Raw genomic sequence first — 16,221 nt, forward strand, 5'->3', positions numbered from 1 at the left:
GTCAGGGCAGACAATGAAGACTGAAGATGCATCCATTGCAATCAAGGTGGAGACGGCTGAGATCGATTGCTGTGATGGAACAAGTCCCACGTCTCCTAGCATAGAGAATGAAGATGGAGGTTAAGGAAACTCTTGGGAAAGTCTCACACTGCCTAGTATGGTGAAGGAACAGGGAGACCAAGACTATATTAACCAAAAACTTCTTGTTTCAAGATGTACAAGTTGGAAAATGGGAACACTTAAAACTTATATTTATGTTTCTTCTTTTCTCTTATACTCTTACTTTATAGTGTGGTGATATGTAATTTAAATATTTATTTTAGACAGTGTGTATACTAAGATATCATGGGACGGTTGAGAGAGAAATATGTGTTGAAAAATTATCACATGGTGTTATTCTTTAGTTATAGTTGTTGGTACAACTTTTCTCCAATTTTGGAGTTTTTTATATTATATTTTAATTAACCATACATGTTTTTTGTTTGACCATATGTATCCTTTATGAAAGTCAATCATATTCTAAGCCAGAAATATAGATATCCTAATCAAACTATCTCACTTGAGGTTTTTTTCCGAGTGAATCACCATTTTGGTCCCTAAGAATGAATGCGTCGGTCATAATAGTCCCTTGAAATCATTAATGGTTAAAAAAATCCCTGTAAGTGTTGACGTCGGTCAAAGTAGTCCCTATTTAAGTTTAGCCGTTAGTCCCTGGGACGGAAAATGTCCATGTGTCACGTTATGTGCCACGTGGGTTTCAATTTGGTCCCCGACATTATCAATTTAGTCCCTGACACGTAATTAAATAAAAAATATGAATTAAAAATTAATCAGTCTATTAAAAAAATTAATTATTAATGAAATTAAAATTAAAATTATTAATTAAAAAATTCTTGATTTCCAATTTCAGAAATTTCTAAACAAAAATAACCTTCATCTTCATCCCTCTAGAAACCTGGAAAATCCCTAATCAAACTCCACCAAGAAAAAACCTGAATTATATATCAAGCTTCATTCTTCTACTGTAAAAGAACAAAAACATGCCCAAACCTCTTTCTATCCCTTTGCCGTAAATCCATCCTCTCCATCCTTTCACTCTTTTTTTTTCTTTAAAGAAAATAAACTCTCTTCCCTTTCTACTCTGTCCGTATAAGAAAACCACCACCAAATCTTCTCCTTTGAATTCCATCCCCTTTCTTCTGGGTTTCTTTTCATCTCCTCCCCCTTCTTCATCATCTTCTTCCTCAATCCCTCCTTCACCCAATCCCTAAAAACCCAAATTTGAGAAAGTTAACAACATTTTTCTCCCATTTTTCTTCCAAGATCCAGCAAGATAAGAACCCATAAACATCAGAGGATGAGGAACAAGGAAAAAGATGAGGAAAGAAAACATTTTTCTTCCAGATCCAGCAAGGGTGAACCCCAAATCACCATCATAAAGCCATGGTTTGTGGTTCTGCTTGGAAGAGGAAGATGAAGAGGTCGTGGTTTTGATCTCCTCTTCCGATCTGCTCCAATTTTCATTCGATCTGTACCCAACCTTCAATGAAAATAACTTCTTCACACCCAACCCTCAAAACGCAGAACGTGACCCTTCCTTCCTCCATTTTGGGTCGTTTTGGTTTAGGGGTTCTAAGCGACTTATTAGAGTTCATGGGTGTTGCAGAGCTTATTACTTCGGTGAGGGCGAATGGTAGGTCCTGGGCGGATCTTGTAGTTCTGGAAGTTTGGTCATGTTCTTGTTGTGATGCTTGTTTCTTTTTTTTTTTTGAATGATGATGAAGCTTCTTCATATTTGGTGATATGTAAAGGTTGAATTTTTCTATTGCATAGCATTCGATATGTACCAAAGGAGTTTGAATCATGTATTTAGTGTGGTTTTCCATGACGCAAGGTTAATTTTTTTTCCAAGATTTGTAATCTTCCATGTAACTTTAGTTGTGTGGTGGGATTTCTTGCTAGCCATAGAAGTATTTTTCCATTTCAAGTTTGGTTTTTTACTGGATTCACTGTTATCTTTCTAGGTTTTAATGTTACTGATAATGAATAAGATGGTAATTAATATTTTAAAAAAAAGACTCCGATTAATTTTTTTATTTTTTTATTCATAATTCTATTTTCTTAATTTTTAATTCATATTTTTTATTTAATTACGTGTCAGGGACTAAATTGATAATGTCGGGGACCAAATTGAAACCCACGTGACACATTACGTGACACATGTACATTTTTCGTCCCAGGGACTAACGACTAAACTTAAATAGGGACTACTTTGATCGACGTCAACACTTACAAGGATTTTTTTAACCATTAATGATTTCAAGGGACTATTATGACCGACGCCTTCATTCTTAGGGACCAAAATGGTGATTCACTCGTTTTTTTCCATACAAATTCTTTGGGTGCATTTGAAATTTGATTGAAATGGTACATGTGAAGAGTATGAAGTCCCGGCCTCGCTGATTCATGGACCGGTTATTACTGTATTGGATGGTTCCAAAGCCCATAATAGAGTTTGAAGAAATAGTTGGATCGTTATTAGCTAAGGGCCAAGCCATCAGTTCCACTTCAACAAGCAGACGGAAGTATGGATGGTGTAGTATGGCCCAAAAGTGAGAAGGTAAAGCTCCACCTTTGGGCTTTTATTGGCTCACTAAATATTATATATTTCATTCTGGTTCTGTTGAGGAAACATGCTCTATATTCCCATGAGTTTGATTTTGAATTATGATTTTGACCCAAAAAAATTTGAGTTATGTAGAATTATAGTGTTACTCATTTGAGTCTAGTCCTTCCTTTATTTGATGTAAGTGCAATATGATAATTTGCTCCTCCTAATATACACATTTTATTTTACGTAAGGATCACTAGGGATGACGATTTCCACCTAAAGATTGAGATTTTCATGGGGACTGCACCGTTTGAGGCTTCAACCTTGGGGATTTTTTCTAAGTGGGGGACGGGGGCGAAAGTCTTCCGATAATAATTTGAGGACGGGGATGAGGATCACTCTCCCTGCCCTGCAGGGTCTCCACCACGTATATAAGTAAAAATACTATAACGCACTCTCAAATATTAAATTACTTATTATGAAGACTTTACCTTTTGAATAAATTGAATGCTTGAGAGAATATTTTGAGTGTTAGACTTAACATTTTATATGACTTGAATGTTGTACTATACATTTCAAATTATTGATTTTGTGAACTTTGTTAATGGATTTCATTTAATGTTATTTAAACTCTATTATATATTTATATTGAATATGATGTAGTTGCATTATCGCTTTGTGATTTTTAAATTTATTGCATTAACTTGTGTACTTTATATATTTAATTTAAATTTTTAATGACATGTTGGAGATCCTTGTGGGAATCCATGGAGAATTGGGAAACGGGGATAGAATTAAAATTCACCCCACCACAGGGAATGAGGATGGGGCAGGGGCAGAGACATATGTGGGGATGGGGAACAGGAAGCACTCGCGCACGGGTGTCATTTTTACCTACTATTGTAGACTCCCTACATGTCACCCATTTTTAAATTTAAAAGTTTATCTTGTTTTCTATTGTGACTCACATTTATCCTAAATTCTATTATGCCTTAAGGTAATACAAAGTTGACTCTGGAGGCTTTTAATTTCTATTATGGCATCTTCCCCACTTCATCTTCTTCCTTACACTGACAACAATCTAGTGATTCAAGAAGATTCAGAAATCTTAAGTCCGTTTGCTCCCTTAGTGGTTAGTGCCACAACCACAAATAGAGCCATAACTCTTGTAACAAAAAAAAAAAAAGAGCCATAACTTTCCATCTACAGAATTTCTAACTAATAAAATGTATTTGAAGTCGAATTTGAACCTAGACTTGAATTTGTTGCATATGCAAATTCATATCTTATATTCAGCCAATTCATTTGACCCCTGACCACAAATAGCGCATAGTGGCAAAATTCTCAAATAAAGGAACCTTAGATCTTCATGCAAGTTCTAATGGAAGAGAAACAACAAAGCTATGATTAATCAATAATTGAACATGATTTATAAATTAAAAGAAAAACAAAACGAAGTAAGAGAACTTATTAGGAGAGACTCACAAGGGGAAGTGATCCACATTTTGAGAGAAGGTAATTTCTGTGCAGATTATCTAGCCAAGTTTGGAGCAAGGCAGAGTTGGTAGCTCAGGAGTTTTTGTTCCTGATTTTTCCTTTTCTTATCATCTTGTACCAAAAATATGTAACATAATTCATTCTTTTAGTTTATGATTTGTGCTTTTGCCTCAATTTTGTACAAATTTTATGTGACATACAGACATAGTATAATGTATCATATTGGTGGACTATCATGTCATTTCCACTCCCTTTAGATTTTTACTATACCATTTCCTTGTTATTATGATTTTCTTTGTGTTATTGTCAAACGATGACTATAGCACGTATCAACTCAGATATACATTGACTGATCCACTGTACTTATGGAAATCATTCACACTGAAACTAGACAATTCATAAATAAGTAAATAAAAGCTTATACGATCTGTCCAAAACATTAGCAAAACTATAATTTGGAACGATCAAGCAGAGAATGAGAACCTCACATATGCTATTCCCCATTAGAATTTCACACTATTCAATATGAAGTTTTTTTTTTGTCTTTTGGGTTAGATATCCGGCATTATGTTTGAAATTAGAAAATAGCTTCCATGTATGAATTCATTTAATTAGAAAATGGAAGATCAGTGATGCAAAGCTCAAATTCAAGGCCAAACTATTCAGGCACTACATAAATTAAGAGTGAGTTTGGCTTCCAAAGAAACAAAGCAAAATGCCTTAATAAGGTCTCAGTGAGATGATGTATTGTACATTTGAGATTAGAGAAAAACACATGAAGATGATTGATTTGATTCACAGAGTTGGAGCTCTCTCAGCATTCCCGGCAATGACTGTGAGCAAGTTGTTGCCAAAAGGGTCACTGAGATGTTTTGCAAGGTTCTCAACAGGACCATCTCCGGTCACATAAGCTTGGATGAAGAAACCAAGCATGGAAAACATAGCAAGTCTGCCGTTCTTGATTTCCTTCACCTTCAGCAGCGCAGCCTGGTCCGGATCCTTTGCAAGCCCCAACGGGTCGAATGGACCGCCTGGATGAAGCTTGTCTTCGAAATCCTGCTCGAAATAGTCACACAAGAAGTAAGTCAACTGGTCGCATATTGTCACTCTTAGAATTCGAGATAAGTTCAACTCTACCCTAAATGCTAGCTTCAGGTTGATAATTGCACTACCATATGTAAAGGCTTATTTAGTCATATCTATAGTCAATGTGAGACTTTTCAACAGTCACAAATTCTTTCACATTTATGAACAGAGTGGTAATGTGCATTCCCAGATGCACTTAATTCAGATGTAAAAATAGTAACAACTAACAAGAGATGGTTTATTTGGATCAATAACAACCTTTCTTCAGTTATAAACCTTATGGAAACAAGAAAGGTTGAGATAGATTTATTAACAATGACTGCAGATAAGTATTCAAAGTGAGAATTCACATACCAGTCCATTAGTAATTCTGTAGTACTCTGCACCTCCCAAAAGAACAACCTCAGCAACGACAGCAACAACGAGATTGATGGGGATGGGTTTGCCAAAGTAGTTCAACGTATTCCCATCAAGAAGAAGAGCTCCGGTCTGCATTGTTTCCATAAAGAAAATTAAATTGGTAGTGTGAACAATAAAACATCAAATTTTCTATAAAGGGAGTTAGAATTTGACTCCTATAAAATGAATGAAAGTTCACTTTAGAGGAAGAAGCTACGAGTTACAATCATTGAATGAGAAATCAACAATTGATATTGTGATCATAAATTCATACATACATATAACAAGTTAAGAAGTTATTTAGGTCTCAACCTTTATTTTGAATCACTGACCATAACTAATCACTTTCCAGTTCCACTCTAAAGTGAATACCTTAATTCAGAAAATTTAAATCCTTGAAATATGCTATATTGCTATCTGTTGAATTGAAAGTGAGTAACTGTAATGAATATTGAACTGGACTATTTGCACAATAATTAGGATTAGAAACCTTGAAACCAAACTGAAAAGGAAAGATACATCATACCCAATAGAATTTGTCTTTTAAAATAAAATTCAAATTTTAAATGTCTTTAGCATTAGTACTTGTGGTGTGGTCTTAAGAATTTCATTTGTTGAGTGTAAAAAAATGTATTAATAAACTGGACTTAGTGAGAGTTCTATATAGAGCTCACAAACCTTGAACCAAACAGCCTCAGGACCACAGTTGGCTCCATATTTGTTTAAGGCCTCAGGAATGATGAATCCGGCAGCACCAAGCATCGCCCATCTGGCGTGAATCAATTCAAATGCCTGATATCTGCACATCAATTCACCAATTTCACTTCCTCAACATTACCACACAGTTACTGTAACATAAGCAAGCATGCACACACACTCACACGTAGACAAATAGATAGATAGATAGATATATTGAGAGTGTTAGACATACTTGGCGAAGTCCTCTGGCTTCTTGCCAAGACCAAATGGGTCATAACCATAGCTGCATGGATACAACTAAACAAATTAAGCAAAACAAGTACTAAAGTTTCAAAAATACAGTTTACTACTGTGTTTGCATGTCAATGTGAGTTAGTTTAAAGGGGACTAGAGGAAAGGCTACATACTCTCCGGGGACTTCTCCAGTCAAGTACTCTGGGATCTCAGATCGGTCCAAGAGTCCATCAGGCAAGAAGATCCTTCTGTCAGGACCTGGCACCAAATAGAAACAAGCATAGGTTTAGCAACAAGTATTCAACCTTCAATAACTCCTTAACTTCAACTATTTCCTTGTCAAGATTTAAAAAGAATTTTTTCTTTTCATGTTGTAAATGTTCAAAACAACATCAATTATATTTCTTAACATGTGTTTCCTTTAAGGGGGCGAGACTCGGCGCAATGGGATAAGGTTGTTGCCATCTGACTTTGCGGTCACAAAGTTTAAGCCGTACAATCAGCCGCTAGCAAAAAATGCAAGGTAAAACTACCTACATTAGATTCGCATAGTGGTTCGACCCCTCTGGACATCGCGCATAGCAGGAGCTTTGTAATACTACTATGTTTTTTTCTCTTTTTTTCCTTTTCAAGTGAGAGCATTGTCAAAACTTAAAAAGAAAACAAGCATGAGAGAATTTGTTGTTGGGGACTTACCATACCACTTGGCGAGTTCCTCGTCAGCAGGAGCAACAGCAACAGGTTTCTGCTTTGGTGCTGGCTTCTTCTTGGAGAAAAGAGCCACTGTCTTGAAGGTGGCGGGGCTAGAGGGAGATGGTGCTGACCTGGTGGCGCCACCGAAGTTGATGGCGTTTCCAAGCATTTCTGACATGCCAAGGGAAGCCATTTTTGGGAGAAGCCTCAGAAACTCAGGTGAATTTGCCAAGCCAAGCAGGTAGATGAAGTATGATGAGGATCCAAATTGCAAGATACTACTATATGCAAGCTCTGGTGGATGTGGACATGCCACGTCAGATTCATGATCATGGGCATTGATTGGTCTACATTAGAGAGTGTTATCCAATGCAAGGATTTGATTGGTTAATACCTGATACAAGGGAGATGATGTTGCTGATGTGGGTGGCTCCTGAGCTGGTAGATTGCTTGGTTTTGGATAACATGTTTTATCATTTGTTTTTGTAATTTTCTTCTCTCAGGAGAAACAACAGCTACGACATAATAGTAAGTAATTACAGTAACAAGATTTACAGTTCTGGTGAAAAACTTCAATTTGTTTTCTTCTGCAACCATTCTGTGGGCAGAATTGTATTGCGAAATGAGAATCTAAACAATTCATATGGACCATGGAATTCAGAAAGAGACAAAGCTTGTCAGTTTGGCACCACCACACATGGGAAATGGATACCATGTAGTTAGAGATTCCCTACATTCATGCACTCAAACAATTTAAGTCATTCGATCAACAACAGTCGGCTCAGATTTTAAATTGTTATCTATGGTTAGATCTTTGTGAAATATGAGTTGACCGATCTAGATCCCACGGCTCAAATTGTTTGACTACAGGTATCCATGAATACAGGGAATCCGAATCCCTAGAAATGGTCTTTTATAGACAGTAAAACACTGCAATAAGTGCTTCTAAGTTGATACTAAACAAATAGTAACTTGATTTGTTAACATTCTCATAGTACTGATATCCAATAGATACAAAGAGTGAGAAAGGGAGAGAAGAGAGGAAAGTAATGAATGTAATATATATTGAATATGATAAAAAGAGAGAAAAATGGAATGCATGTAGGGTGTCTTATTAGTGAATCAAATTAAGCATTGCTGTTTCTCCAAGAAAAAAAAAGGTTGTAGAATAGAGGTGGAATGGAACTCAATTTTAGTGAAGGGCAAATAATACCCCAGCTAATATGAATTTTTAGTATTTCATGTCCTGCTCATGCACTCTGCTGCTACAAGTCACAAGTCGCAACATGCTGAGCTTGCCATGATTTAGTACAAAATACTGACTGACAGATCTTTAGTGTATACAATTGTACATAAAAAAAATATAAGGACTCTTCAATCATCTTCTCCATTTCTCAATTTCTTTTGATGTCTCCTTGATGAGCTTTTTAGTATTAATGACAATTTCATCCACAAGTGCAGTAATATCATCCCTGAAATAACAGACAGAATATGCATATTATATTAAAAATGAGATAAAATTAGAAACCAGCCACAGAACATTTTTAGATATAACAAACTTTCACACAATAAAATCTTTGTAGCTATAGTATATCTGAAGATTTACGAATAGAGCCCGTTATATCCACACCATTGCAGATTGTTATCCTTTTATTTATTTGCATACGTGGTGGAATGCTATTGCAGATTCATAGGATCTACCCAACAAGAATTTTTTAAGGAAGCAGAATGTTCAATCATGTACAAGCTACAAGATTAAGAATTCATACTCTTTAAGAAGCAATTTTGCACAATTTTCATATTACCGAGATTCTTATTGAAAAGTGGTGGCTTAAAGCCTCAATCTGATAGTCTTATTAAAAAATTCACCAAAGCTTGCTTCAAGGGTCTCGTGTTAGCCACACTCTCTATGTAGGTGGACTTTACCGTCTTAGACATGAAGGTTTCCAAATATGCAAAAAGCATAATTTTATTATACACCAAAGTCTTGTCAGTATTTTTTTTTCTCTTTCCAATGTGACTTATCTATTTGTTTCCATTCACATTTCTCTGTTGGATTTACATAGGAACAACTGAGAAAATTAAAATACAGGACTTTCCTCTATTTTAGCAATAAGAGTAGAAGTATCAGCATGGAGAACAGAAAGGTCGACAGAACAATTATCAGAATAACAAAATGAAATGAAATAACATAAAGTCAACCAAATGAGCATATTTATTATTTACATTAAGAAAGGCATAAAACTAAGGACAATTACGCAATTTACTTACTCAGCAATAATCTTTCCAGAACCACGAAAAGGATTTCCAACATTAGAGTACCTCCTGTTCTCATCTTGTGCAATTCCTTTTCCTACACCATAGCCAAATCCCAGACCAACACCACAGCCGGCACCAACCCCGAAACCAACTTGGAAGCCAGGAATTCCCGGGCCTATACCTACTCCTGGAGTCAGAAAAGTATTTTGCTTAAGATTTTATTATGCATAAATCAACACAAAAAATATGCTCAAACTTAATAGCAGCTGCATTAGAGAAGGTCTTGAGCAACAGGCCTACAGCCATAAATCAAACAAGAAGCTGAAAAGGCACACTACATCTTACTGTTAAACTATTTTAGATATAACTTCACCAATTACATAAAGGAATGATCTACCATTTGTCAATAGTTTAAAACATTGGTTATGAGGCATTGAGTAGAATAAGGATTTCAACAAAATATTTTTTCTTTTCAATTGTAGAATTCCTTGTCATGGTTGTAACTGCTGATTTAGACCATAAGTTCAGAGTGTGTAGTACATCCCTGCCCCCCTCATATCAATTATCAAGCACCAAAACAAATGCTGCAAAAAATTTCTCAGAAAGATTTAACATTGATTACTATGCAAAAAGGACTTTAAGAAAGATTTTCCGAACTGTGGTTTACCAATTATCTGCACTGCTTTACAGTTCGGTATTCAATCATCTATAGGCCCTAGAGACCCAAAATAAAATGAATAAAAAAGGAATAGCATTAAGCACAAATAGAAGGGCATAAAAACCTAAAAGATAGAAAAACAAACAATAATATTGTGAAACTTGAACAATTGGGAGAATACTTTCTTACATTCATCCATAACTCATAACAATTTATTTGTCCTGGTATGAATTTTAAAAAGTGATAACTCTCTTTCAGAACTTGATACCAGGACCCCCAGAAACAAAACTACAATTCCAGTGTAACTCTTCCTTGTTCTCTCTTCATCACTCAGACCTCTCTCTCCAAGAAGTCCTCTCTGTACATTCTAGTCAACAACTAAAAGATAAAATCTTGCATCATACACAATACAAGCCACTGGCCACCCACAACCTAATGGATTTTGACATTTCTATTTCTTTCAATCAGTAAATATGAACTTCAGTGACACACACAGGTTTATAATTACAATCTAATAGTTTTAATTTTCTTTCTACAGTGAAGAAGGGTTCATTATATACCAGGACTTTTCTTCATTTCCTCATCATTTTCATACAAAATTAGCATAATTTTCCAAAAAAAATATTATGATTTTTTCACACCTCAATGTGAAAAAACTATCAAATAAGTAAGAAACCATGCCATATTCAAGCAAGTGAAGCTTAGGGTATAATTTCAACAAACTTTACAATGAAATTGAAAACAAACATCCATGAGTTAATAATTCTTCTAAAGCATTCACATTTTTTACTCAACCAACAAATCAAAAGAGAGAAGAAAAGGAAAAGTGGAAGTTGAGTGGGTGCTGTACCTCCAAGAAGGCCAATACCGAAGCCGAGGCCACAGCCGGCACCGAAACCGAAGGCGGGACCCACCTTGCCGAGATCTCTGGACTTCAACTCCGGAAGCTTCCACAGCAAACCCTTCTCCTCACCGTTGCTCATCTTGCTCGCTCGGAGTTGAGTTGAGTTTGTCAACTACCACTTTTCTTTGAATTTCTCTTTTTTCCGTTTGTTTTTTTATATATATAGTTACACAGACACGCACGCAATTTGAATTGTTGTGTTGCCAAGATGAACTTACGTTGGACCAGTGTTATTAAACTCGGCTCGAACCGGCCGGTTCGACCGGTTGGACCGGGAACCGAACCCTAGGCCGGTTCGAGCCGAGCATCGGATCGGCCATGCAATCCACTCGATCTGAATCGGATAGACTCGGCCGGTTCGGTCAAAAACCCGGTGACTCGGCCTTGTACCGGTTGGACCAGTGAGTTTGTAAAAAAAAAAAAATAGTGCTCAAAAGTCAAAACAACGTGGTGATGCAGAAAAGGGAGAAAAAGCTGCAGTAGGGTTCTAATTTTGCTCCATCAATTAGCTGCAGCAGTCCCTTCAAAGTTCAAAACGAAGAAGAATAAGAAAGATAAGAGGATGGAGGAAAAATAAATCTTGCATGGAAGATTCATGGTTTGTGAATTCAAAATGATGCAGCTTTGATCACTTCATATCTGATGCAGAAAAAAATGAGGCAACAGGAAGAAGAAAGAGGCACAGCCGCACAAGTGTTTTTTGGTTATACACAGCAGCACAAGTTAAATGTGTGGGTTAATGTGTGTGTGGGTTAATGTGTAAGCTTTTTAGGGTTTTCAATTTTGTGGGCTTGTCTGTTTGGGCCCAATCTTATTTTTTAATATAAACCTTTTAAATATCAAGTTTCCTTTGGTTGTGTGGCAGAACTAAAGCATTTTTTTGAAAAGTAACGTTCAAACATAACAAATATATTATACATATATTTTTCCAAGTAATATAGTAGAAATTTTTTTTGTTAACAAAGATACTATATATCTTATTTATAGTTTAATATATGTGTACATATATAACATTTAAAAAATGAAATTTAGCATATACCGAGTCAAACGGTTCAATTAATGACTCAGTGGTTCGACCATTAACCCATCAACCCGGTACCCCGACCGAGTCGATCACCGGTCCGAGTTTAATAACACTGCGTTGGACTCACTTGAATTCCGTCCAAAATCATGCTTTGGAAATTGGGAATATGATTTACAAAATGACTTATCATTCATGCAAACCTCATTTACTCTTTTATGAATAATGCGAAAGAAAAAAAAAATAATTACGAAAAAGGGGTGAAAAAAATGGAATTTATAGGAATGGTGTGTTTTTGGCCAGCTAGGAGCTTGTGTGGCAAGGGGGTGGGATCCGCTCTACCTAACGCGAATTCTAAGCATGTCATTCGCTCCACATGAAACGCATGCCTCACATCATTACCCCGTCAGAGATTCCCTTCATTCCCAAGGTGGAATCAGAATCTCTTGACATTTATAGCATCCGCCCCAAAGCACGCGCATTCATGTCAGGTGAAACATGATGGCTGACCGGAGACATGCAGCAGCCATGTCATTGGTTATGCGCCAGACGAGGCGGTGGCACTTGTATGGGATTCGCGTTGTCTGACGCGTATTCAGTGTCCTACGCTTTACCTTAAGCACATGCTTTGAGTGGGGAACAGAAATGACATGACCGGCACGGGGGAACATAAATGTTGCATGTCTTGCGCGTCATATGGGGCGAATGATTAAAAAATGAATTCGCCTCAAAATAACCGAATTGTGTAATAAAAAAACACTATATTGCACACACTGCGAAGTCATTATGCTCACACTCAAAAAAACAAAGTTACAATCGAAAAAATATTGTTGAGCTCATTTTGAATTCCAAAAGATGAACCAAGTAATTGCTTGTGTGTATTACAATGGTAGATATTATGAGGGCAGTGAAGGTATGACATTTGAAGGCTCGAAGAAGATGATGCGTTTGAAACGCAACATCACATTCAACAACTTGAAAAAGTTAATTCATGAGAAGTTGAAGCTTGGAGAAGTTGGAAGTAACCAAGTTATTTCCTCCGTGGGCTTTAGGTATTTGTTCTCATCTGATCCAGTTCAGTATACAGGTCTTGTGATAGTGGATACTTATGATGTGGGGATCATGATGGATATATTTACTCAGCAGTGTGGCCACCAGTCAGTGGTGACCATGTTGGAGCTTTATGTTCAAATTGATGAGGCAGGAAGTTCATCAGTACATGTTTCAACGAATCCTACAACCACTCATCTGACGTTGACAGACGAGGGCGTCACACAAGTGGAGATCCATGAAGCTGAACCAGAGAATGTTCCTTTGGGTCCCACAGTTAATTTGGATGATGATGATGATGATCGCCACCATCATCTTATTGACAATCCTGACATCATATATTCAGAACCAGAGGGAAGCGAAGATGAAAGAAGGCTTCAAGATTCCGATGGAGACTCATCGGACTCAGACCAAGAGGGTGGACAGCATACGACACCTGATCTCCTTGTTAATTCTCAAGTGCAAGGTATGTTCAACCAACTTATCCTATAAATTATTGAATAATTTAATTATGCATGTACTAATTTTTTTTTTTATGTCCAGCTATCCCAAACACCACACAATTTTGGGATTCTGCTCCACACTACTCATATATCAATTGAGATCACCCAGATCAGGAGACGGATTTTTTTCCTGGTACCGATGAGGGTGGATCGTGGGAGTTAGGTGATGATTTGTATGTTGGTTTACGTTTTGAGAGCAAGGAAGATGCCAAGATGGGCCTTAAGTATTATTGTTTCAAACGCCATCAAACCTATAAGATGCTCGAATCCAAACCAACTTATTTTACTGCCAATTGTCCCAATCATTTGGATGGATGCCTTTGGAGGATGAGAGCACGCATAGACAAAAATATCGATAAGTGGGTCATATCTAGGTGGGTCGGCCCTCATACGTGCGGCAATCCGGTGAGATCGCAGGACCACACCAAGATGACTTCCGATGTCATATTGTTGTCATGTATATAATTTCCTTGCTCTTAAAAGGAATATTAACTTATAATATCGTTAATATGTTACAGGCATGGTAGGTGGTCAACCATCTGTCCCCATTGCAGCCATACAGGAGAGAATCAGCAAGGAACTTAACTACCAAGTGTCATACATGAAAGCATGGTTAGCGAAGCAAAGGACACTTGCGAAGGTGTTTGGAAATTGGGAAGAATCTTACGCAGAGCTCCCAAGATGGCTTGGTTATATGAGTTCATTTTCCCCAGGATCCTACTACTACATTTACAAAGATGCTTATATCGGTGCGGATGGTCTTGTTGATGGTAGTGTTCGCAAATTCCGTCGAGTGTTCTGGACTTTCAAACAGTGTTGCGAAGCTTTCAACTATTGCAAGCCGATGATCCAGATAAATGACACTTTTATGTATGGAAAGTATAAAGGAACGTTGCTCATTGCCACCACTCAGGACGGAAACTCTAACATTTTACCGATAGCTTTTGCAATAGTGGAGAGTGAAAGTACGAGTTCATGGAGTTGGTTTTTGCGTCTGATAAGGAAACATGTTACTCATAAACAAGGTATATGTTTGATATCAGACAGACATGCAGGCATCAAGGTCGCGGTAAGGGATGCGAGAAATGGGTGGCAGCCTCCAAATGCGCATCATGTGTATTGCATCCGCCACATTGCTAGCAACTTCAACCATAGAAGTTTCTTTTTTATAGACAGAAAGACTGACATTGGTCACTTGTGCAGGTTACGAGCCATGTTTGTACCTTTTTGAGCGGAGGTTGGTCAAGTTTCGACAGACTAGCCCTGCTATCACGACATGGATTGATGGAATCAGTAGGGAGAAATGGAGCCTCGCATGTGACATCGATGGTGGTAGATTCGGCCACATGACAACCAACCTTGCAGAGTCTGTTAATAAAGTGTTCAAGGGCGCTAGGAACATGCCGATCACTGCAATTGTCAAATGCACATATGCCCATCTTGTAGATTACTTTGTTCAAAGAGGCATTGCTGCAAGAGATCAACTGCACGCCCGCCAGGTTTACTGCCACAAGGTCATGGTCGCATTAGCCAAAAATCATGAAAAAGCAAGTGATCATATGGTGCGCACGTATAACGTGGAGCGAACAAGGTTTGAGGGCGAGGAAGGATTCAACCAGCGTACGAATAGACTTTTTCATACCTTCAAGCTGAAGCCTATCCCTTCCATATCTCCAACTGTTTTCCCAACTTCCAAAATCTCCTCTAACACATTAGTACTATTATTCATCATACGAATAGACTTTTTCATACCTTCAAGCTTTGAGTTCAGTAGAGTAACTTCCTCTTGTAAGCTACCATTGATGATTAGAAGTTGCTCATTCTCCTCATGCAACTTGCTGATGGTCTTTACTTCTTCTTGCAAGTTGGAGTTATTACTCTGAAGTTGCTTCTTCTCAACAACCAAATCCTTGACTTCTTTTCTCATTTTCTCACCATACGTATATGATTCCTCCCACTTAGCCAGCAACAATTTGTAGGTTTCAACCAGTTCTTCCTCATCACCATCACTTGACTCAGCATCAGAATAACACTTCCCAATGAGAGCCTTTACATGAATAGCCTTGGTTGTATCATTCTCATGTTTGCCTTTGAGTTGAAATTCAGTATTCTTCACATTGTCCAGGACATTTGTATTTGACGTTCTGCCCAAACTTTTCAACGCTTTGTTAAGTAATGATATAGCTTATGCAATACTTGCATCAGTATCTTTCTCCCTCTGATCTTCATCTTCTTCAGCGTTGGACACAAAAGTTATACTCTTTGCCTTATTCTCAGATCTACCATTAAGAGACATCTCAAAGGTTTGCAAGGAACCAATGAGTTCATCAACCTTGATGTTACTGATGTCTTGGGCTTCTTCAATGGCAGTTACCTTCATATCAAACCTCTTGGGAAGAGACCTGAGAATCTTTCTTGTTAACGTTTCTTCATACATGGGTTCCCCTAGGGCAAAAGAAGAGTTGACTAGATCCCTTATACGCATGTGAAACTCATATATGGATTCATCCTCATTCATCTTCATAGTTTCAAACTGAGTTGTAAGAAGCTGAAGCTTTGACATACGAACTCTTGATGTTCCTTCATGGGCAGTCTTGAGAATCTCTC

The 16,221-nt window shown here is 37.4% G+C and overlaps 2 protein-coding genes across 2 annotated transcripts; both read right to left on the reverse strand.

Annotated features, from left to right (window-relative positions):
* Positions 1 to 4,754: 4,754 nt before the first annotated feature.
* On the reverse strand, positions 4,755 to 7,671 carry LOC130738472 (chlorophyll a-b binding protein CP26, chloroplastic). Its single transcript, XM_057590458.1, has 6 exons — positions 7,223 to 7,671; positions 6,700 to 6,784; positions 6,525 to 6,575; positions 6,272 to 6,392; positions 5,549 to 5,683; positions 4,755 to 5,164 (listed from the first exon to the last, which is right to left on the reverse strand). Exons 1-6 carry the CDS (start codon positions 7,410 to 7,412, stop codon positions 4,904 to 4,906), a joined length of 843 nt encoding a protein of 280 aa, XP_057446441.1. The 5' UTR covers positions 7,413 to 7,671; the 3' UTR covers positions 4,755 to 4,903.
* A 717-nt stretch (positions 7,672 to 8,388) lies between these two features.
* On the reverse strand, positions 8,389 to 11,183 carry LOC130738473 (uncharacterized). Its single transcript, XM_057590459.1, has 3 exons — positions 10,987 to 11,183; positions 9,491 to 9,665; positions 8,389 to 8,691 (listed from the first exon to the last, which is right to left on the reverse strand). The coding sequence occupies exons 1-3, from the start codon at positions 11,117 to 11,119 to the stop codon at positions 8,598 to 8,600; spliced, it is 402 nt and encodes a 133-aa protein (XP_057446442.1). The 5' UTR covers positions 11,120 to 11,183; the 3' UTR covers positions 8,389 to 8,597.
* Positions 11,184 to 16,221: the final 5,038 nt, after the last annotated feature.

Source organism: Lotus japonicus, chromosome 2 (genome assembly GCF_012489685.1).
Source record: "Lotus japonicus ecotype B-129 chromosome 2, LjGifu_v1.2".
Classification (NCBI taxonomy): domain Eukaryota; kingdom Viridiplantae; phylum Streptophyta; class Magnoliopsida; order Fabales; family Fabaceae; genus Lotus; species Lotus japonicus.

What these genes read in the sequence shown, in the direction of transcription:
- LOC130738472 (XM_057590458.1), bottom strand. Translation starts at nt 7,412, where the DNA reads ATGGCTTCCCTTGGCATGTCAGAAATGCTTGGAAACGCCATCAACTTC. An exon ending in AAGCCAGAGGACTTCGCCAA is followed by an intron (nt 6,393 to 6,524) that starts GTATGTCTAACA and finishes ATTGATGTGCAG; the next exon opens with ATATCAGGCATTTGAATTGA. An exon ending in CTGAGGCTGTTTGGTTCAAG is followed by an intron (nt 5,684 to 6,271) that starts GTTTGTGAGCTC and finishes GAAACAATGCAG; the next exon opens with ACCGGAGCTCTTCTTCTTGA.
- LOC130738473 (XM_057590459.1), bottom strand. Translation starts at nt 11,119, where the DNA reads ATGAGCAACGGTGAGGAGAAGGGTTTGCTGTGGAAGCTTCCGGAGTTG. An exon ending in CGGTATTGGCCTTCTTGGAG is followed by an intron (nt 9,666 to 10,986) that starts GTACAGCACCCA and finishes TTCTGACTCCAG; the next exon opens with GAGTAGGTATAGGCCCGGGA. An exon ending in TCTGGAAAGATTATTGCTGA is followed by an intron (nt 8,692 to 9,490) that starts GTAAGTAAATTG and finishes CTGTTATTTCAG; the next exon opens with GGATGATATTACTGCACTTG.